The 23,167-nt window shown below is 44.4% G+C and overlaps 2 protein-coding genes across 2 annotated transcripts in view; both read right to left on the bottom strand.

Annotated features, from left to right (window-relative positions):
* LOC130533400 (NACHT, LRR and PYD domains-containing protein 12-like) overlaps positions 1–23,167 on the bottom strand; it is a 119,165-nt gene that overhangs the window by 77,241 nt on the left and 18,757 nt on the right. The gene's annotated exons all lie outside the window — the stretch shown is intronic.
* Positions 18,023–23,167, bottom strand: part of LOC130533399 (NACHT, LRR and PYD domains-containing protein 12-like) — a 63,357-nt gene continuing 58,212 nt past the window's right edge. The window contains exons 10-11 of the mRNA XM_057046754.1: positions 19,424–19,597; positions 18,023–18,893 (exon numbers count right to left, since the gene is read on the bottom strand). Coding sequence (XP_056902734.1) covers positions 18,713–18,893; positions 19,424–19,597 — 355 coding nt within the window. The 3' untranslated portion in view covers positions 18,023–18,712. The remainder of the gene's footprint in view (positions 18,894–19,423; positions 19,598–23,167) is intronic.

Raw genomic sequence — 23,167 nt, 5'->3', positions numbered from 1 at the left:
GCACAGAGCCTCACAGAGCATCACAGAGCAGCAGAGCCTCACAGAGCAGCACAGCGCAGAGCAGCACAGAGCAGCACACACACCAGCACAGAGCCTCAAAGAGCAGCACAGAGCCTCACAGAGCAGCACAGAGCAGCACAGAGCAGCACAGAGCCTCACAGAGCAGCACAGAGCAGCACAGAGCCTCAAAGAGCAGCACAGAGCCTCACAGAGCAGCACAGAGCAGCACACACACCAGCACAGAGCCTCACAGAGCAGCACAGAGCCTCACAGAGCAGCACAGAGCAGCACACACACCAGCACAGAGCCTCACAGAGCAGCACAGAGCATCACAGAGCAGCAGAGCCTCACAGAGCCTCACAGAGCAGCACAGAGCCTCACAGAGCAGCACAGCGCAGAGCAGCACAGAGCAGCACAGAGCAGCACACACACCAGCACAGAGCCTCAAAGAGCAGCACAGAGCCTCACAGAGCAGCACAGAGCCTCACAGAGCAGCACAGCGCAGAGCAGCGCAGAGCAGCACAGAGCAGCACAGAGCAGCACACACACCAGCACAGAGCCTCAAAGAGCAGCACAGAGCCTCACAGAGCAGCACAGAGCCTCACAGAGCAGCACAGCGCAGAGCCTCACAGAGCAGCACAGAGCAGCACAGAGCCTCAAAGAGCAGCACAGAGCCTCACAGAGCAGCACAGAGCAGCACACACACCAGCACAGAGCCTCACAGAGCAGCACAGAGCATCACAGAGCAGCAGAGCCTCACAGAGCCTCACAGAGCAGCACAGAGCCTCACAGAGCAGCACAGAGCCTCACAGAGCAGCACAGCGCAGAGCAGCACAGAGCAGCACAGAGCAGCACAGAGCCTCACAGAGCAGCACAGAGCAGCGCAGAGCAGCACAGAGCAGCACAGAGCCTCACAGAGCAGCACAGAGCAGCACAGAGCCTCGCAGAGCCGCGCAGAGCAGCGCAGAGCAACGCAGAGCAGCGCAGAGCAGCACAGAGCAGCACAGAGCAGCGTAGAGCAGCACAGAGCCTCACAGAGCAGCACAGAGCCTCACAGAGCAGCACAGAGCAGCACATAGCAGCACAGAGCAGCACAGAGCAACACAGAGCCTCACAGAGCAGCACAGAGCAGCACATAGCCTCCCAGAGCAGCACAGAGCAGCACAGAGCCTCACAGAGCAGCACAGAGCCTCACAGAGCAGCACAGAACCTCACAGAGCAGCACAGATCAGCACAGAGCCTCACAGAGCAGCACAGAACCTCACAGAGCAGCACAGAGCAGCACAGAGCAGCACAGAGCAGCACAGAGCCTCACAGAGCAGCACAGAGCCTCACAGAGCAGCACAGAGCAGCACAGAGCAGCACAGAGCAGCACAGAGCAGCACAGAGCCTCACAGAGCAGCACAGAGCAGCACAGAGCTCACAGAGCAGCACAGAGCCTCACAGAGCAGCACAGAGCAGCACAGAGCCTCACAGAGCAGCACAGAGCCTCACAGAGCAGCACAGAGCAGCACAGAGCCTCCCAGAGCAGCACAGAGCAGCACAGAGCAGCACAGAGCCTCCCAGAGCAGCACAGAGCAGCACAGAGCCTCACAGAGCAGCACAGAGCCTCACAGAGCAGCACAGAGCAGCACAGAGTAGCACAGAGCCTCAAGAGCAGCACAGAGCAGCACAGAGCAGCACAGAGCAGCAGAGCCTCACAGAGCCTCACAGAGCAGCACAGAGCAGCACAGAGCAGCACAGAGCCTCACAGAGCAGCACAGAGCCTCACAGAGCAGCACAGAGCAGCACAGAGCAGCAGAGCCTCACAGAGCAGCACAGAGCAGCACAGAGCCTCACAGAGCAGCGCAGAGCAGCACAGAGCAGCACAGAGCAGCACAGAGCCTCACAGAGCAGCACAGAGCCGCGCAGAGCAGCGCAGAGCAGCACAGAGCAGCGCAGAGCAGCATAGAGCCTCACAGAGCAGCACAGAGCCTCACAGAGCAGCACAGAGCCTCATAGAGCAGCACAGAGCAGCACAGAGCCTCACAGAGCAGCGCAGAGCAGCGCAGAGCAGCACAGAGCAGCGCAGAGCAGCACAGAGCAGCACAGAGCCTCACGGAGCAGCGCAGAGCAGCACAGAGCAGCACAGAGCAACACAGAGCCTCACAGAGCAGCACAGAGCAGCACATAGCCTCACAGAGCAGCACAGAGCCTCACAGAGCAGCACAGAGCCTCACAGAGCAGCACAGAGCCTCACAGAGCAGCACAGATCAGCACAGAGCCTCACAGAGCAGCACAGAGCCTCACAGAGCAGCACAGAGCCTCACAGAGCAGCACAGAGCAGCACAGAGCAGCACAGAGCCTCACAGAGCAGCACAGAGCCTCACAGAGCAGCACAGAGCAGCACAGAGCCTCAAAGAGCAGTACAGAGCAGCACAGAGCAGCACAGAGCAGCAGAGCCTCACAGAGCAGCACAGAGCCTCACAGAGCAGCACAGAGCAGCACAGAGCCTCACAGAGCAGCACAGAGCCTCACAGAGCAGCGCAGCACAGAGCCTCACAGAGCAGCACAGAGCAGCACAGAGCAGCACAGAGCAGCACAGAGCATCACAGAGCAGCACAGAGCCTCACAAAGCAGCACAGAGCAGCACAGAGCAGCAGAGCCTCACAGAGCAGCACAGAGCAGCACAGAGCAGCACAGAGCAGCACAGAGCCTCACAGAGCAGCACAGAGCCTCACAGAGCAGCACAGAGCAGCAGAGCCTCACAGAGCAGCACAGAGCAGCACAGAGCAGCACAGAGCCTCACAGAGCAGCACAGAGCAGCACAGAGCAGCACAGAGCCTCACAGAGCAGCACAGAGCAGCACAGAGCAGCACAGAGCAGCACAGAGAGATATGAAGTGCAGTGAACAAACCCTCAAGAGACCATGAAAAAATACTGAACAGTGATGAAAAGAAAGGCGGAGAGAGACGGAGATAATGAGACAAACGAAAGTCTCCCGAAAGCTCAGACGAGGAAATCTGACGAAGCATTTATAGCGCTTGGCTTCACTGCGACTACGGTGGGAGACGAGGAAAGACCGGTGTGTTTACCGTGTCTAAAAATGGTGGCATTTTTTATTTTTCTATCTATCTATTCAGTAATTGAACAGAACGGTTTGACCTAAATAAAAGAATTCAAATGAACTCATTTAGTCCTTATCTTTCAGGATCTTAGTGTCCCGGATGACTTCCTGTCACCATCGGATGAGGACCTGGGCAGCGACCACGTCCCTTCATCATCTACAGCAGCGCCGCTCATTACATCAATCGCCATCTACCGGTCGATCGCGGCGTGACATTAAAAATATCTGTCTATCATTCATCCCGTCACTTGATTGACATACAGGGCAGCCAGTCACATGACAACTGAACTTTGACCTTTAGGTCACCGCTCATGCGCAAACAACGGCGCTAAGCTATTCAGCCAATTACCTCTGATTTTAAGCCACCGCTAAAGCTTCTGGTCATCAAAATGACTGAGGGAGCGGGACCAAGTAAGAAGACAAAAACAGATCACTTTCATATGGGCCAGTGCAAACACCTACTTTCCACCTGAAGATGATGAAGTCCAAAAAGCGTTGCACCGTGACTGATGAACATCTGGAAGGGTGCTTGAGGCTGTCAGCAGCTACGCTCCCTGTGCCTCCCTGGCTGCTTCAGTTCAGTGCAAGTCATTAAAGTAAACTCAGGCCATTACAAGATGATGTTAATAGTGAATTATTATGTGTGTTTAGCAATATTGGCTCATTCGGTTATGCGAGGTACATCAACATAAATTGGACATACAAAGAATCCTCAATACATTTGGAAATAATGAGATGTTTTGCATTTTTGTGGTGGGTAGGTCACTTTGACTTGGTCATTTTGTAAGTAGCTCGCATGCTGAAAACATGTGAGCCCCCCTGGTCTACAGTGTGCACAGACATGTGTAGGTCCATGTGGAATTCCTTCCCCAAACTGAGATGTTGCTGCTCGTGCGATGGAGCTTACAGGAACACCGGCGATGTTCACAGGAATGCTGAAATTCCTCTTTTTCCTTTTTAGAGTTGGCTCCTTTGTACTGGACACACTGATGAATATCTTTGTCTGAAATCAGGATCATCCCAATATTTGGTTTGACTTTATACTCCTGGTCATGAGCATATTTAGACTTCAGATATGCTTGAAGCTTTTGCCTGTGTTCTACAGCCGATGCAGATTTCGATCTGAGATTAGATTTGATGTTTTGTCTGTACAGTGGGACCTCTACTTACCAAATTAACTGGTTCCAGAAGTTGTTTCAATTTAATTGCCCTCATCCGTTCCAAGCCCCCAAAATTCGGACATAATATTTTTTAGAAATCATAAAAATGCATCAAAACATGTAACAAATACATGTTACAATCAGATTTTTGGATGGTGGGAGCAGGAGGGTTGGGCAGGAATTTGAGGCTGTGGAGGCGTCTGTACTTTCTGAATCAGACAGAATAGAGAACTGTCAAAGTTGTAGGAAACAAGAATCCAAAATTTTAGTGGAGTTGGAGCAGAATACGTATGTCACCTTGGATGGAGGAGAACGTGTTGGGGAAAACGGGTCATCACTCAGCCACATGGGGGGGTTACAGGAGTCTGTTGTGTGTTGTTTTTTTAACAAGGATTTTAGTTTTAAAAGATAAAAAATGTCCTCGTGTTTTGGGTATTTCTCAAATAGGCTTCAACGTAATAGAGTAGCCCAAGGCCAGAGGACGGCGTGTGGATTGTTGCGGTTGACCTTTTGTACATGAGCAATAGCGGTGGGGGACGGGGGGTTAGGGTTAGAGGGGTTAGGGGGGTCTGAGAAGACAATCACAGAAAAGAATTAGCACTCATCCAAGTAAATATGTAAAAGTCTGTTGGCTCCATAGGTGTGGCAGCTGGATGACTCTGAAAAGACGTAAAAGAGACTAAATTCAAATTTGACAGCGTGACTCATCCATATTGGGGGGAAAAAAATAGTGGTTTCAGCACAGGGACCACCGTGGGGGGGGTCGACTGTTGGCAAGATCAGGGAGGGGAGCACTCTGAGAAGACATAAAACCCTTCATGTTTTATACAAAGTGTGACCTTTGTCAATTTCTGAGTTAGTGGCGCACTTGATCTCAGTGGCGGTGGTTCCAGGTGTGGAGCCAAGTCCAAAGCTGAGACCCTGAAGTCCCTCTGGCATTGGCACAAACCCGTCTCCGACAAAAAGAAAAACAATAAGAATAAACAGTCACATGGTTGCTTTATAGGCATTGTTAAATACGTAAGTTTCAGTGCTGCAGGTGGAGCTTATATACTTTATATATAAGGACTTTATATTGTTACAGGCAGCTGTTCCTGTACCATGTGATTACACTGTCCAATGTTCCAGGTTTTTCACTGAGGAATTTATAATTGCACAAATGAATAATGGGATCGCTCATGTGACTTTAATTTTAGCAAGCAGTGAAGATGTAAAAAAATGGTTATAGACACAGTTCTGAAATAAATGTTTACCTGCTGTTCTTTTCTGCTTGGTGATCTGTTAACCAACTGGGTTACTCTGTAGTAGCAAGACTGCACGATACTGAGTGGATAATACGTAAAGAAAATATGGCAACAAAGTGACATTCAGTATTATTGAATGGATTTGAAGTCCTGTGATTGCAACTCTAAGTTGAATTTAAACAATTTATTTAGTTATAGATGTATAACAATAACGGTGCAAATGTGTTGAGTTTAGGAACAATTGGCTGAAATATAAGTAGATATAATTTATTTTATTGAGTGGATCTCAATTATTTCTGTCCAGATATTTAATACTTTTCTTTCAATTTTGCTGAGATAACTGATGAATATAAATCAGTTTCAGCTAAATAATCAGTAAATGTTAATCATCTTTCCCCAAATATTTAGTAAATCTTAATTACTTTTATTCAGATAATTAGTAAACATAAATCAATTTTCCTTTTGAAAGTGATTTGTATTTGCTTAATATTTCCTGGGTATATACTCATCTTTTTGGCTACTATTAATAAATCCAACACATTTTAACTATTGCATTAATTAACCTGCACTTTTTTTAGTTTAAATGTAGATAATTTATTCAATACTTTTTACTAAAAGTTGCAGTTATTAAAATCTACTCAATTATATTACGTGTCACTTTGTTGCCATAATTTTTTTAAGTAATCATTGATCACAATTTTTAGAGTGTGAAAAAGAAAATAGTAAATCAGAGGAGGTGTGGCCCCTGGTATAATTCACACATCAGGACCCTCAAGCAGAAAGTGCCAAGTCTGGAAAGGAAGTGTGTTAGATCCATTATATTAAAGTTATCTCTGATTTGCTTTTACCTTGTTATATTCTTTATTCTTGTTATATTGTTTCTCATTACTTAATGTTTCTTATTATTTGCTAATGCTTAATGTTCATGTTGCTTGATATGTCACCTCGAACTTCTCTGGTCAAGGTCGACAGAAATGCAGCTGCTGTGGAGAAGTGGCATTGACTGGAGACAGAGCTGCAGGGCCTGACAATGACCCAGGAGCTGGGTTAGGGTCAGGGCCTGACCCAGGAGGTGTTCTTTAATCTGTCTGATAAAGAAGAATGTGCTGTGTGCGAGCTAAGCTAATCAAATCAGTGAAGACCTATGTATAATCGCACCATTATGATTTACAGTCTTTTGCTTTGTTTGGGACCTGCTATCTTGTGTTTTCCCCCTCCCTTAGACACATTTGAATTCTGTGTAACTAGGGACCTCCTAATCTCAATAAAAGAAGGATGGCCGGAGGTGTGCCTCAGAACGTGTTGGAGATCTGGAACTGAGCACATCTCTCCATTCTCCTTGCTGCAAGTAAAATTCAAAACTGTTGTCTTTGCCTCATTTGTGCTTCTCGTGTTTCAGGTCGTTTGAACCTAACATTTTGGTCCTTCGAGCCGGATTCCAACACACCTGAAGGGTCCAGTGGGTGAGGCTGAACCTCAGCGGCAGGCCGCCTCAAAGCCACCTAAGATACCCTTTCCGGGACTGAGCTTCAGCTCACTGATTGGACCCTGACGGTTGACGGAATACCAGGAGGAAAAGGCAACAGTGGTGAGCATGTTTTGAATTCAAAAGTGTGTGTGTGATGATGATTGTCGGGGACTTAATGTAAAAATTGCGATAGACACTAAGGCAGTGTTTTGGGAGAGAGGAACCCGAAAATCCTCTGTGAGACGCAATGAGAAACAAACCCTGTGAATACTAGTCAATGGCAGGTAAATATGAGTACTAAGGGAAGTACCAAGGCAGGGCGAGGGAGTCCTGGCCACGTGAAAAAGAAATTAAGTCACGACAAATCATCCAAAAGAGTAAGTTGAGAGACATCTAGATGGAACAAAGTAAGTTGAGAGACATCTAGATGGAACAAAGTAAGTTGAGAGACATCTCGATGGAACAAAGTAAGTTGGGAGACATAGATGGAACAAAGTAAGTTGAGAGACATCTAGATGGAACAAAGTAAGTTAGAGACATCTAGATGGAACAAAGTAAGTTGAGAGACATATAGATGGAACAAGTAAGTTGAGAGACATATAGATGGAACAAAGTAAGTTGAGAGACATCTAGATGGAACAAAGTAAGTTGAGAGACATATAGATGGAACAAAGTAAGTTGAGAGACATCTAGATGGAACAAAGTAAGTTGAGAGACATAGATGGAACAAAGTAAGTTGAGAGACATCTAGATGGAACAAAGTAAGTTGAGAGACATATAGATGGAACAAAGTAGGTTGAGAGACATATAGATGGAACAAAGTAAGTTGAGAGACATATAGATGGAACAAAGTAAGTTGAGAGACATAGATGGAACAAAGTAAGTTGAGAGACATCTAGATGGAACAAAGTAAGTTGAGAGACATATAGATGGAACAAGTAAGTTGAGAGACATCTAGATGGAACAAAGTAAGTTGAGAGACATCTAGATGGAACAAAGTAAGTTGCGAGACATATAGATGGAACAAAGTAAGTTGAGAGACATATAGATGGAACAAAGTAAGTTGAGAGACATATAGATGGAACAAAGTAAGTTGAGAGACATATAGATGGAACAAAGTAAGTTGAGACATATAAATGGAACAAAGTAAGTTGAGAGACATCTCGATGGAACAAATTAAGTTGAGAGACATATAGATGGAACAAAGTAAGTTGAGAGACATATAGATGGAACAAGTAAGTTGAGAGACATATAGATGGAACAAAGTAAGTTGAGAGACATATAGATGGAACAAAGTAAGTTGAGAGACATATAGATGGAACAAAGTAAGTTGAGAGACATCTAGATGGAACAAAGTAAGTTGAGAGACATAGATGGAACAAAGTAAGTTGAGAGACATCTAGATGGAACAAAGTAAGTTGAGAGACATATAGATGGAACAAAGTAGGTTGAGAGACATATAGATGGAACAAAGTAAGTTGAGAGACATATAGATGGAACAAAGTAAGTTGAGAGACATAGATGGAACAAAGTAAGTTGAGAGACATCTAGATGGAACAAAGTAAGTTGAGAGACATATAGATGGAACAAAGTAAGTTGAGAGACATCTAGATGGAACAAAGTAAGTTGAGAGACATCTAGATGGAACAAAGTAAGTTGCGAGACATATAGATGGAACAAAGTAAGTTGAGAGACATATAGATGGAACAAAGTAAGTTGAGAGACATATAGATGGAACAAAGTAAGTTGAGAGACATATAGATGGAACAAAGTAAGTTGAGACATATAAATGGAACAAAGTAAGTTGAGAGACATCTCGATGGAACAAATTAAGTTGAGAGACATATAGATGGAACAAAGTAAGTTGAGAGACATCTAGATAGAACAAAGTAAGCCATAGGAAAGGCACAAAACAGATGATGTAGAACCACGTGACTGCCAAGAATTAGCTGAACAAACTGCAAAAAGTAGAAGTGATTTAGATCAACCTTTAAAAGCTGGAGCATTTTTGTTTATAGATGGCTCATCAAAGAAAAATGAGCAACCTTAAAAGAATAATCTATGTATGACCAGCAGGAAAATCTATCCTACCAAAAAATCTGTGTAAATATGCTGCTATATTGAGCCATGGTGTAACACATGTCTCAACAGGAGGAACGGTAGGACAGATACTGCAGCTTTATACAACCGATGGATTTAATTCTTATTCAAAAAAATAATAATTGTAGAACATGTCTGACGTGTGCAAGACATAATTCACAGGGAAATCTGAGACCAAGGAGAGGAAAATTTCCTGCTCCCCAATATCCATTCCAAACTATAAATATGGACTTCATAGAATTAAATAAAAGTGAAGAAAAAATTTACTGTGTTAATGGTACTCATTTTGTAAATCAAGTTGTTAAAAAGATCAGTGTTATGTGTCATATTGATTTAAAACACAATCGCTCCTATCATCCTCAGAGCGCAGGCTTAGTTGAAAGAACTAACGGCACTATTAAAAACAGACTGAAGAAATGCATGGAAGAGACGGGGAGACCGTGGACGATGTGTCGATTTGGCAAAGCTCTATATAAACATTACAAGCACCGCAGGCCGAACTCCTTATGAGGTCTTATTTGGAAGACCGTACAGGCTTCCTCAGTTCACAAACTACTGGGATACAAATGATGAGTCTAATCTAGTTGATTACATGAGAAACAAAAGCAAGGTCATGAAACCGAGACGCCCTCTGTCTCCCAACAGAACGGTGGAGCCAGGCGACTGGGTCCCAGTGAGAAGCGTAAAAAAGAAACACTGGTATTCACCTGAGTGGGAAGGACCTGACCAAGTTCTTTTGTCTACACCTACTGCTGCTAAAATAGCTGAAAGATCAACCTGGGTACACCTCAGTCATTGCAAGAAGGTCATTTCTGTTGAAAACTCCGACCGGGAAGGTGATGCAAAGTCTGATAATAGGGTGGACTTAGACGAATAGAGTCTGGGTAGACCCGAAAGTCAGCGAAGGTTTCAGAGCCACCGACTCACTTAGGGAGGCTACTTCAACAGGTTATGGTCCATAAATAGTGTACCGATTTCATAAACATCACAAGGACAGCAGCAGGTAAAATAAACAAAAGATAATAAAAAATAAAAAAAAACAGAGAGAAAAATACAGAGGATTGGCTGATGCTGTAGCATACAAGCCTCCGTGCTAACTGTAATCATAGTATTCCTGATAATCACAATAGCTATACAAAGTCTCCAACTCAGTTGAAACCCAATAAGTTCAAATGACTCCCAAGTGACTACAGAATGCAATTAAATGTTGGGGAGTGTGTTTTTTCTTAATATGCGTGTTTTTATTTTTATGATACCTCTGGAAACCCCCAGGTCTAAGATTGAACGTTACCAAAATATGGCATGACAAGCGAAGTGCAAATAACAACCTAAAGGACCAATGTGGCAACAGCAGGTCAGCTCTTGTGCTGTATTTGACCTGTAAGCTTTTCATTCACCTGAAGCTCACCAGCTCCATTATTTCAGCTTCTCTTCTTTAACACCTCTTTAATCGCTTGTTCGTTCTGAAAGTAGCTTTTGATACAATTTTCAATGCAAAACGAAAAACTGTTCTTACTGTAAAATGATGTATATTTTTTTTCTGTTGGAAAGTTCATTTGTTGCACCCTGCTGTTCATGCATGCATTATAGTGTTCTGAAGTTGTGTCTCTGTTATTTATTTTATTTCTGGTGGTGTGGGGATGAGAGACTGTTTGATACAGGACTATGTGCTTAAAAACACTTCTTATGCTAATTTCTGTTTTCCCTATGTCGGCTGATCAATTAGTCACTCACAGGCATGGATTTATGCCTGAACAGTGACGTCGTAATAAAAGATCTGCATGGCAATCTGAAAATGTTCCTACGTATAATGTTCCTACATGTATTGATGCTATCGGTGTTCCACGCGGTGTTCCAGATGAGTATAAATTAGTGGATCAAGTAGCTGCTGGTTTTGAATCTTCGATCTGTTGGTGGTGTACAATAAATAAGAACGTAGACAGGATCAACTACATCCATTACAATGTTCAACGTTTAGGAAATTGGACTCAGAGCGGTTTTGAGGCTGTTCATAGCCAACTGTCGGCTACTTCCCTTATGGCATTCCAGAACAGGATCGCAGTGGATATGTTGTTAGCTGAGAAAGGTGGTGTGTGTGTGTGTGTGCTGTGTTCGGAGATCAATGTTGCACCTTCATTCCTAACAACACTGCGCGTCGGATGGTAGTCTCACACTGGCCATAGAAGGCCTTCGCCCCCTGAACAGCAAGATGAAGGAGCACTCAGGAGCAAAGACCATGATGTGGGACGAATGGATGAATGTGTTTGGGAAGTATAAGACATTGGTTACATCAATCCTGATTTCTGGAGCTGTTTTTGCTGCAATCCTTACCTTGTGTGGATGTTGTTGTGTTCCCTGCCTGCGTTCTCTTATTAACCGCCTTATCACCACAGCTGTCGCTCCCATGGAAAAACCGTATGGCCGAGTTGTATCCCTTAATCAGCAGACAAGAACCGGATTTGACTACAGACTCTGAAGACTACGAGTGAATTGAGCTAATTTTCCCCTCAGTGTAAATGTATTTGTGTTCATAAACATGACTTTGAAAATCTACTGGAAGAGGTTGTTAAATGACTATGAGAATTTGAATAAAGTACATCTTGAATATTGAAGCAAATATGTGATAAACAGGAGGGAAATGTTAGATCCATTATATTAAAGTTATCTATTACTTGCTTTTACCTTGTTATATTCTTTATTCTTGTTATATTGTTTCTCATTACTTAATGTTTCTTATTATTTGCTAATGCTTAATGTTCATGATGCTTGATGTGTCAACTCGAACTTCTCTGGTCAAGGGCGACAGAAATGCAGCTGCTGTGGAGAAGTGACATTGACTGGAGACAGAGCTGCAGGGCCTGACAATGACCCAGGAGCTGGGTTAGGGCCTGACAATGACCCAGGAGGTGGGTTAGGGTCAGGGCCTGACAATGACCCAGGAGCTGGGTTAGGGTCAGGGCCTGACCCAGGAGGTGGGTTAGGGTCAGGGCCTGACATGACCCAGGAGCTGGGTTAGGGTTAGGGCATGACCCAGGAGGTGTTCTTTAATCTGTCTGATATGGAAGAATGTGCTGTGTGCGAGCTAAGCTAATCAAATCAGTGAAGACCTACGTATAATCTCACCATTATGATTTACAGTCTTTTGCTTTGTTTGGGACCTGCTATCTTGTGTTTTCCCCCTCCCTTAGACACATTTGACTTCTGTAACTAGGGACCTCCTAATTTCAATAAAAGAAGGATGGCGGAAGTTGTGCGTCAGAACGTGTTGGAGATCTGGAACTGAGCACATCTCCCCGTTCTCCTTGCAAGTAAAATTCTAAACTGTTGTCTTTGCCTCATTTGTTTTTCTCGTGTTTCAGGTCGTTTGAACCTAACTCTAACCTGTCTCCAAAGTTCACCCACTGTCTCACGTAACTCCTGCAGTTCTTCATCCTTGTCCACATCTAACTAACCACTGTTAATAGTCAAAACTGGCAATTGATATGGGGGTGGGGAAGGGGTAGTAGGTAATGATGGGTAAAGAGTGGTGTTAAGTGTCAGTGTCTGGTTTGGATCTTCTAATGGAGGCTTCTACATTGGCACATGTGTGACCCCCCTAGATCTGCAATAGTGCACCGCTGCACATGCCACAGCCACAACATGTATCCTTCGACGCTTATCTTCTAACTCCTTACCCTGTTTTTGCCATGATTTTCCTGCTATAAACCCTAATTTTGGATTATCAAGATGATCCTGTAATATGGTGTGAATTTCTGACTCCCACTTACACAATGCTTCAGCAAATTAACCTTCACCTCTGGAGGGGGAAGTATCTTCTGCTTCTGAGCTTCCTTCCACAACTTTTTTATTACATCCAATTCTCTCTCCCTGTCCTGTTCTTTCATGCCACTCACCACCTGATCAAGAGTCCACTTCCACTGTTCTTCCACAGACCGAGGATAGGGAGAACATTCTCCCTGATCCCAACACGCTTTACCACACTCCAGTTCCATCTTTAACTATGCTCCCAAGTGAGATTGAATGTGAATGACTCCAACGGTCAACTCAACGCCTCAGTGAAACAAGCTTCTAGACCAAACGTCTTTGATCCGGTTCCACTCTGGGGGTTAATTCCCAAGGACAAAGAGCCTTTTAATTCACGTTCACTCTGGCACTTTTCCAACCACACACAAACAGAAAACTCAGGCGTCGGGAGTGTCCGTCCCGTCAACTGCGCTCCGAGTCCCAACCCAAATCTTTTTCATATACAGTGCACTGCATGCAGCAATACAGCACTGTACTAGTTCCGGTTTACTCTAACCGTAATTCCCTGTTTTCTCAACAGTACTTCCGGCCTCTAACCGTCTATTTTCCGGACTCTAACCGTAATTCCTGCAGTCATTTCAATATTTTCTATATTTGTATCTGGAATTTATAACTAGGACACTTCAATTGACAGTGACGACAAATTTTTGGAAATTGCCAATATGCAGAACTTTTGATTAAACAGGTGTCTGCTTGTTACGAGTGGTTGTGTTAGGACCCGAAAGCAGGCAGGACACAGTGGCGTATTGTCTTCCGTGAAGCTTTATTTCTGTTCACACAAAATCGCGCAACTCAAAATGCGTGTTGACCACAACTCCGTTCCTCACCCAAACAGAAAAAAGAAAACTTACAACAAAAATTCCGAGCGGAGTCAAAAGCAGACCACGAAGGATATAGATAAACGAACAGTCCGAGGAACGGGTACAAAAGTAATTCACGAAGGAAAAAGTTGTACTATAGTTCAAGTGAGTGTAGCTGGGGTCTTCCGAAACAGACAAGACATGCCAACGCTGGCCACCCGTGAGAACAGTCCATAAATAGGTGGCTTGATTGCTGATAGTCTGCAGGTGCACCAGTCCCCGGCACCACCTGTGGCTGAAGCATGGCTCCACCACGCCCCCCGCAGGAGAAACCCTGCAAAAGAGTTCCCAGAAACTGGGAACCTGACACTGCTTACCTTTTATCAGGGATCCCTTTGTCGTCAGTTGTCCTCCGAAGTGACCGTTGTTGAATTCTTTGCCTCAGATGCCTCTCTGTCTTCATCACGTCGGGGTCACCAAATTGCTGGATTGCAGTACCTCTCGTGTGTCACTGCCAATCCGCGTGTTCTTTAAATGAAGACTTCAAGTAAACAAATGTCAATTTCAAAATGTATTTAGCAAATAGAATCAATTCAAGATACAAGTATTACAGAGCTCCGGGCCAGTTCATAACCCTACCAACAACAGAGTTAATTGTCAGGGCACGAAGTCTGACCACCTAACTATCCCTTGACTCAGTCTTTTATAGAAAGACATATGTAATTATTGATGCTAATTCAGTCCAATTCTTCTTGGTGACTTCATCTTCTTCTTCCTGCCTCATCTGGTGTTGGTGCAGTCCTTCTTCTCCATTGTCTTCTCAGATGGCCAGGTCAGAGGTCATATTCCTGTCCAGGAACTTATCAATCACCAGTAAATTATGCTGTCATGTTTTACGATGGGCGTCTACCATTTCCTGTCTGCCTGGCTCCAACTGTCTAAGCAGTATTCATGTCAAAGAAGGGTCAACTGACTTGCTTATGTGTATTCCTACTAAGGATTATATACTATCCCTAACTTCTGAACTAACTGTAACATAAAACAAAAACATATAGTATAACACATGCTAATAAGATAAAAGATGCTAACAAGATAAAATAATTCTCTTCAATATGTAGCTATATGTAGCTATAGCGTCATTGGGCTCCACTCCAGCCACTCCTGGTAGTTCCTCAAAAACACTGAGTTTCTAGTGGATGCACAATCTGTGGAAGCCAACATAGAAACTTCTGAAGAGCCAAAGTTCTTGCAACAAAAATATATCAATCAATCAATCTTTATTTATATAGCGTCTTATACAATCAAAATTGTTTCAAGGCGCTTTCCAGAATCCCAGAGCCTGACCCCAGACAAGCAACAGTGGCAAGGAAAAACTCCCCTTTAACAGGAAGAAACCTTGAGCAGGACCAGGCTCATGTAGGGGGACCCTCCTGCTGATGGCCGGCTGGGTAAAGAGAGGAGAGGTGGGAGGACAGGTAGAGGATAGGATAGGTAGGAGAGGAGAGGGGTAGAGGAGAGGAGAGGTAGAGTGAAGGGGAGGTAGAGGAGGAGAAGGAAAGGAGGAGGAGGGGAAAGAGGAGAGGAAAGATCCTCTTCGAGGAGAAAAAGGAAGAGGAGAGAGGAGAGAGGAGAGGAGAGGCACAGAGCACAGAAACACAAACAAAAAATATGCACAATCACTTCAACGGGGCCGGCGGTCATTATGCAGCTCCGATGGCAGTGATACCTGCAAATAAATAGAGGGGGGGGGGGAAGCAGAAAAACTACACAAGAATCAGCATAACTAGTCTGCTTGATGAGGAGAGGAAAGGAGAGGAAACCATGACCCAGTGGAGTGACAGAGGCCTGTCAGGTGATCATGTTTCCGGACCCCGGCAGCCTTGGCCTATAACAGCATAACTAAGATGTGACCTAACGATTAGACGACCCCCTAAGTATGATAATTTGTCTGTCTATGATAGTAGCTGGAACTACTGAATTAGTAACAGTAAGCTTTTTCAAAGAGGTAGGTTTTGAGTCTGATCTTAAAAGTAGCGATGGAGTCAGCCTCCCGTACCTGGACAGGGAGCTGGTTCCAAAGCAGGGGGGCCTGGTAGCTAAATGCTCGGCCCCCCATTCTACTCTCCTAGAAACTCTGGGAACCACAAGTAGACCAGCATTCTGAGAGCGGAGCGGTCTATTGGGCTGATAGGGTATCACTAGCTCCTCCAGGTAGGATGGAGCTAGGCCTCTGAGGACCTTGTAGGTCAGAAGAAGGGTTTTAAAAGTTATTCTAAATTTAACGGGCAGCCAATGAAGCGACACCAGTACAGGAGTAATGTGATCTCTTTTGTCAATACCTGTCAGAACTCTGGCTGCAGCATTTTGGATCAGCTGGAGGCTTCTTAAAGAGTTGTTTGGACACCCTGATAATAAGGAGTTACAGTAGTCCAGCCTGGAAGTAACAAATGCATGGACTAACTTTTCAGCGTCAGGCTGCATCAGTAGCTTCCTGATCTTTGAGATGTTCCTCAAGTGAAAAAAGGCACTTCTAGAGACTAATTTAATGTGTGAGCTGAAGGAGAGATTTTGATCAAAAGTTACTCCTAGATTCCTCACAGAGAGACTAGATGTTAATGAGATACCATCTAGAGTGATCATGTGATCTAATCTATCCCTGAGAGGTTCAAGACCAAACACCATGACCTCAGTTTTTCCTGGGTTAAGGAGGAGGAAATTTGAAGACATCCAGGACTTTATGTCTTTAAGACAGGTCTGAAGCTTCACTAACTTCTCTGTCTCCTCTGGTTTCATGGATAAATAAAGCTGAGTGTCATCAGCATAACAATGAAAATTTATCCCATGCTGCCGAATAATGTTCCCTAAGGGAAGCATGTACAATGTGAAGAGGATTGGTCCGAGTACGGAACCTTGAGGAACTCCATGGCTAACCCTACTGTATGAGGAGGGAACGCCGTGGACATGGGCAAACTGGTATCTATCAGATAAGTATGATCTAACCAGTCTAGTGCTGTCCCTTTAATCCCAATCACATGTTCCAGTCTCTGTAACAGGATGCTATGATCAACTGTATCAAAAGCAGCACTGAGGTCCAGCAGAACCAGCATAGAAACCAGTCCATGATCGGAAGCTATGAGAAGATCATTAGTGACTTTAAGAAGTGCTGTTTCTGTGCTGTGGTGAGCTCTAAAGCCTGACTGAAACATCTCAAAGGCTGTTCCTCTGCAGGTGCTCCAGTAACTGAGTCACCACCACCTTCTCTAGAACTTTAGAGATAAAAGGAAGGTTGGATATTGGCCTATAATTTGCCAAGACATCAGGATCCAGTGATGGTTTTTTTAGCAACGGCTTAATCACTGCCACCTTGTAGGACCGGGGTACATAACCTGACACTAAAGAACCATTGATCTGGTCCAGGATAGAACTGCCTATCAGTGGTAGAACATCCTTCAACAGGTGTGTTGGGGGATGGGATCTAAAAGACACGTAGTGGTCTTGGATTTCTGAATTAGCGATGATGCCTCAGAAAAATATATAGAGCTGAAGGAGTTTAAGGACTCGTTGGAGACCCTGTATGTTCCCACAGTCGGCACATCTGGTGATGGTCCAGTTGTAGGGATGGCCTGGTTAGCTTTCTCTCTGATAGCTAGAACTTTATCAGTGAAGAAGCTCATGAAGTCTTCATCACTAAGGGAAGAAGGGATACGTGGATCTAAAACACTGTGACTCTTGGTTAATTTGGCCACAGTGCTGAAGAGAAACCTGGGGTTGTTCTTATTTTCCTCAATCAAAGAAGAAAAATAAGCTGTTCTAGCCTTGCGAAGGGCCTTTTTGTAAACTAATAGACAGTCTTTCCAGGCTACATGGTAGCTGTCTATCTTACAAGAATGCCACTTCCTTTCCCTTTCCAGTCTTCGCACTTTCTGCTTGAGGGTCCTGATATGTGAATTATACCAGGGGGCACACCTCCTCTGATTTACTATTTTCTTTTTCAGGGGGGCAACAGAATCAAGCGTGATTCTCAGTGAGGTTGCTGCACCTTCAGCAATAGAGTCAACCTCAGCAGGGCTAAGATTATAATGATTGATCCCTGGGGAAACACACCGGTGGTCCTGGGATCAGCACAGGGATCACTTCCTTAAACTTAGCTACAGCATTATCTGAGAGACATCTGCTACAGTAAGACTTTGTTCTGAGCATAGAAGAATCCTTAATCATAAATGTAAAAGTGATCAAAGAGTATAGTCCCCAGTTAGGTTGTTTTGTTATCACACGACCCCGTCCCCATTATCTTAAGAGAATATAAAAGAATGAGTGGAGACAGAAGAGAGAATGAGACGTTTTTGGGGCGTGTCGCTCTCTTGATTTAGTGTTTATTTTTGCAGTAAACTTAAAGGAGGCCTTTTCACTTTATGTTTGATTAAATTTAAGCTGATATTCCATTCTTGACATCTTTAAATTTACACTATTCATGGGAGATTTATTTGGTCATTTTGCTTCTTTTTATTTCCTATTTCCCACATTTATTCATAGTTTTTATTAGATTGCAATAAATCCTATAACATTGAACGGACTGACTAAAGTCAAATGACCTGCGGTTCCCACCGATAGCCGTCATTCTGATGGGTTTTTGCTGGCTGCAGCTGAAATATTCCAATGCTCCATGTCACAGAGACAGTAAATACTAAACCCTAAAGATTCTGAAGGCATGATGAGAAATAGTAACGTATAATACAGACATTTGAAGAGACAATTAAGAGAATGTTTCCATGCTTCTAAGAGTGGCCGAGGAGCCATTTAGAACTTTATAAAGAAGCATTGTGTGATACCAGGAACTAATTTAACTTCAAGGCGAAGCTGCTTCTGCTTTGTCGACCATCGACTGATCTCCTGAAAGTCCACCAGCGCTTTTTAAAAACTGAATTCTTCATCTATGGAGGGAGTAGACGGCAGATGTTTCCACAGATGCTCTTCACCAGTGGTCAGTGAGTGATGCAGCAGATGAGCGGGAGTTGACTGGCTTCAACCAGCTACTGAATCAATGTCTCCAGCCCATAGTGTGGATTCTCTACGAGAGCAGACAGCAGCTTCACTCCTGAATCCTGCACCTGGTTCCCACTCAGGTCCAGTTCTCTGAGATGGGAGGGATTGGACCTCAGCGCCGAGGCCAGAGAGTCACAGCTGATCTCTGATAAGCTGCAGCCACTTAATCTAAATAAAGAAGGGAAACTTTTATAAGGTTATAAGTGAAACCAGTATTAATCTGAAAGGTTAATCAAAGGCATGATCTGTAAATATTTAATTTAGTTACAGGTTAAAAATGATAGTAATATGTAATGACCACAATTCCAACCTCTCAGGTTTGCACTGTTCCAAAGGAGAATATATATCGTTCTGGCCCTCACTCTTCCCAGGTTCTCCCACCTCTTTCCCTCCCATCTCATCATGGAGATCCATCTCACCTGTGGCTCATCTTTAAAGGCACAACCTGTCTTAGATGACTTCCTGTCTCCCTCACCATCTCCCTCCTCGTTGGCTGGTGTCTACCAGGCACCCTCACCTAGTTTTGTCTAATTTTGGTTACCATCTGTCGGCTTTTTCATTGTCCTTAAATCAATTTATCATGAATAAGTGGTCCCCGTGTGGCCCTCCCTCCTGAAGGAACTGGGCACAACACACACACTCAGAAAGTGTGAGGACCCTCGGATGGAATAATGGACATTTTTGAGAATGGTGTTTACCTCAGAGTTTCCAGTCGGCAGTTTGGAAAGTGGAGAAAACCACAGAGCAGCTTCACTCCTGGATCCTGCAGAAAGTTGTAACCCAGGTCCAGTTCTCTGAGATGGGAGGGATTGGACCTCAGCGCCGAGGCCAGAGAGTCACAGCTGATCTCTGATAAACTGCAGTCCCATAATCTAAATAAAGAAGGGAAACTTTTATAAGGTTATAAGTGAAACCAGTATTCATCTGAAAGGTTAATCAAAGGCATGATCTGTAAATATTTAATTTAGTTACAGGTTAAAAATGATAGTAATATGTAATTACCACAATTCCAACCTCTCAGGTTTGCACTGTTCCAAAGGAGAATATATATTGTTCTGGCCCTCACTCTTCCCAGGTTCTCCCACCTCTTTCCCTCCCATCTCATCATGGAGATCCATCTCACCTGTGGCTCATCTTTAAAGGCACAACCTGTCTTAGATGACTTCCTGTCTCCCTCACCATCTCCCTCCTCGTTGGCTGGTGTCTACCAGGCACCCTCACCTAGTTTTGTCTAATTTTGGATACGATCTGTCGGCTTTTTCATTGTCCTTAAATCAATTTATCATGAATAAGTGGTCCCCGTGTGGCCCTCCCTCCTGAAGGAACTGGGCACAACACACACACTCAGAAAGTGTGAGGACCCTCGGATGGAATAATGGACATTTTTGAGAATGGTGTTTACCCCAGAGTTTCCAGTCGGCAGTTTGGATCCTGGAGAAAACCACAGAGCAGCTTCACTCCTGAATCCTGCAGCTGGTTCTGACTCAGGTCCAGTTCTCTGAGATGGGAGGATTGGACCTCAGCGCCGAGGCCAGAGAGTCACAGCTGATCTCTGATAAACTGCAGTTAATCAATCTAAATAAAGAAGGGAAACTTTTATAAGGTTATAAGTGAAACCAGTATTCATCTGAAAGGTTAATCAAAGGCATGATCTGTAAATATTTAATTTAGTTCCAGGTTAAAAAATGATAGTAATATGTAATTACCACAATTCCAACTTCTCAGGTTTGCACTGTTCCAAAGGAGAATATATATTGTTCTGGCCCTCACTCTTCCCAGGTTCTCCCACCTCTTTCCCTCCCATCTCATCATGGAGATCCATCTCACCTGTGGCTCATCTTTAAAGCACAACCTGTCTTAGATGACTTCCTGTCTCCCTCACCATCTCCCTCCTCGTTGGCTGGTGTCTACCAGGCACCCTCACCTAGTTTTGTCTAATTTTGGTTACCATCTGTGGGCTTTTTCATTGTCCTTAAATCAATTTATCATGAATAAGTGGTCCCCGTGTGGCCCTCCCTCCTGAAGGAACTGGGCACAACACACACACTCAGAAAGTGTGAGGACCCTCGGATGGAATAATGGACATTTTTGAGAATGATGTTTACCTCAGAGTTTCCAGTCGGCAGTTTGGAAAGTGGAGAAAACCACAGAGCAGCTTCACTCCTGAATCCTGCAGCTTGTTCTGACTCAGGTCCAGTTCTCTGAGATGGGAGGGATTGGACCTCAGCGCCGAGGCCAGAGAGCCACAGCTGATCTCTGACAAGCTGCAGCAAAGCAATCTGAAAAATGCAGGATGAGGTTATACGGTGCAGGTCTGCATGTTATCTGCGTCAGTACTAAACCTACGTTAGTTCTTAGTTGGGTCAGACCTGAATTCACGATATTCCAAGGAATTTTTTTAATGTGGTGCATCACAGCAGTGTTGAGAACAGCCTCACTTCACCATCTTAGCAGCTGGTATATAGGTAGAAAAATGAAGACTGACCTGAGCCTCTCCAGTTTACAGTTTGGACTCTCCAGTCCAGAACAGAGCCGCTTCACTCCTCCTGATCCTGCAGGTGGTTCCAACTCAGGTCCAGAACCCTCAGATGGGAGAGGTTGGACTTCAGAGCTGAGGCCACAGAATCACAGCTGGTCTCTGATAAACTGCAGCGACTTAGGCTAAAATAACAATTATTTTGAGAGAAGACAAATAAAAATCAACATGTACCAGAGCAAAACACAGCTTACAAGCAACAAACCTCTGGTCCTGCACCGGCTTATCTGCCGTATGTTCCTATTTTGGGTTCTTTCAGGGCGGTTGGACAAGATCTACAGCGTATGTAAAGTGTGCGTAGGTCAAAATACCTTCCAGTTTGTGAGACCACATTTCTCAATAGCACTCAACTCTTGTCAGGAGTTGGGACAAAGCGACCCACTCCTGATAGCTGTGTGGGCGATGCTGCAGCGACCCTGCAATCCCTACACTCTCTGGTGAACCAAAAATCAAAGGTTTTAGACACTGCTGGATGCTGGAAGGGTGGCTATAGTCTGGACGCATCGTTCCCCTGACTGCACATTTCTCCAACAATGATTGGCAGCTGGTGTCACTTGTTCTCCAGATGAGAGAAGGAAAGAGAGCCCCCCCACAGTGTGTTTGATTGCCCCACTGCAAGCTCAATGCTGCCAGAAAACATTGCAGGAGCATCAATTCCCCTCAGGGCATCAACAAGGACCTCAGGAAAAGGTGCAGCTGCCACCTACTAGAGACAAGCACACTGAGCTGAGATTCAAAGCCCTCTCCTCCCAAGAGAAGAGCTTGTTTGTTGGAGGCTCTTCTGGGCGATACCTGGTGCCACAGCTCCAGCTCAGCCCGTCTCTGGAGCTGAGGTGGATCTTAGCAAGTTTCATGGTTCTCCACCACTTCCTCTCGCTGAGGACCTTCTCAGCTGGTGGTTTCTGCTCTACCTTCCAAGTTGAGCAGGTGATACTTCTGCATTCCTGCCACCAGTGTCTCTCTGCAGAAAGACTCTTCTCTCCTGTTTTATATTAGATTATATAAAATTAGGATTTTTGGTTGATGTCTTAGATGTTGTTGACTAAGAGCAGGTTTTTCTTTAATAACATAGAAAGATTCGATGAGAAGAGCAAATGTATTATTGTATGAGCTACTTCCACTACTATTATATACCATACTTCCATATTGTCTTAGATTGCAAGCTGCATTTATTGCATCGTTCATAGAAAGTCATATTTGTGAGGAGAAAAACTCAAATAAGGTCATTTTCTTTAATGACCATTACAACAGAAGGAGGCGATGAACAAACAGATTTATCTAAAAATGTGTGAAAACTTATGGATGGAAACATTTTTAAAATGGTTGCATTGTGTAGAATCGGTGCAGAATCAACTTGTTGACTTCTGATTTGGACTCCAATGGAAGTGAGGTGCAACAATTGTGGATGCTGAAAGCTTCAGATCTTCATGAAGGTTTCTGTGTTGGACTGACCTGCTGCCCCTTTAAGAGGGAGGCAGGTTTGGGCTTCTGGCTGGAATGAAGCCACCTAAGATGAGAATGACTGCAGGCTTTCGGTACCAAGGTTTAACAGGGGGCTCACTTCACACTTGGGCTTTTCTCTTTTTTGGGATGGCTTTTCTCAGGAGAGAAGGGGCATGGCACACTGCAGCAGCTTTCTTTTTGGGTTTCTAGTTTTCCTTCTGATCTTTAAAAGACAGGAAGAACCATTTTTGATTGGTCTGAATGTTTGGGCGGTTTTGTGGCCAGCCTAAAATAAAACAAGACAAATCTACAACTGATACTTCCTTTCTAGTCATTGATGACCATCCTCACATGGGACAGATTTCCACAGATTTAATACTGCAAATCTGTCCTGTGTGGTCTTTTTTCTGAGAACTGTAACACTACGTTTATAACAAAGATCAAACATGGAAACAGTTATTGT

The sequence above is a fragment of the Takifugu flavidus genome, chromosome 11 (genome assembly GCF_003711565.1).
Source record: "Takifugu flavidus isolate HTHZ2018 chromosome 11, ASM371156v2, whole genome shotgun sequence".
NCBI classification, from domain to species: domain Eukaryota; kingdom Metazoa; phylum Chordata; class Actinopteri; order Tetraodontiformes; family Tetraodontidae; genus Takifugu; species Takifugu flavidus.
Note: the sequence above shows the minus strand (reverse complement) of the source record. Positions and strands in the feature narration are given on the sequence as shown.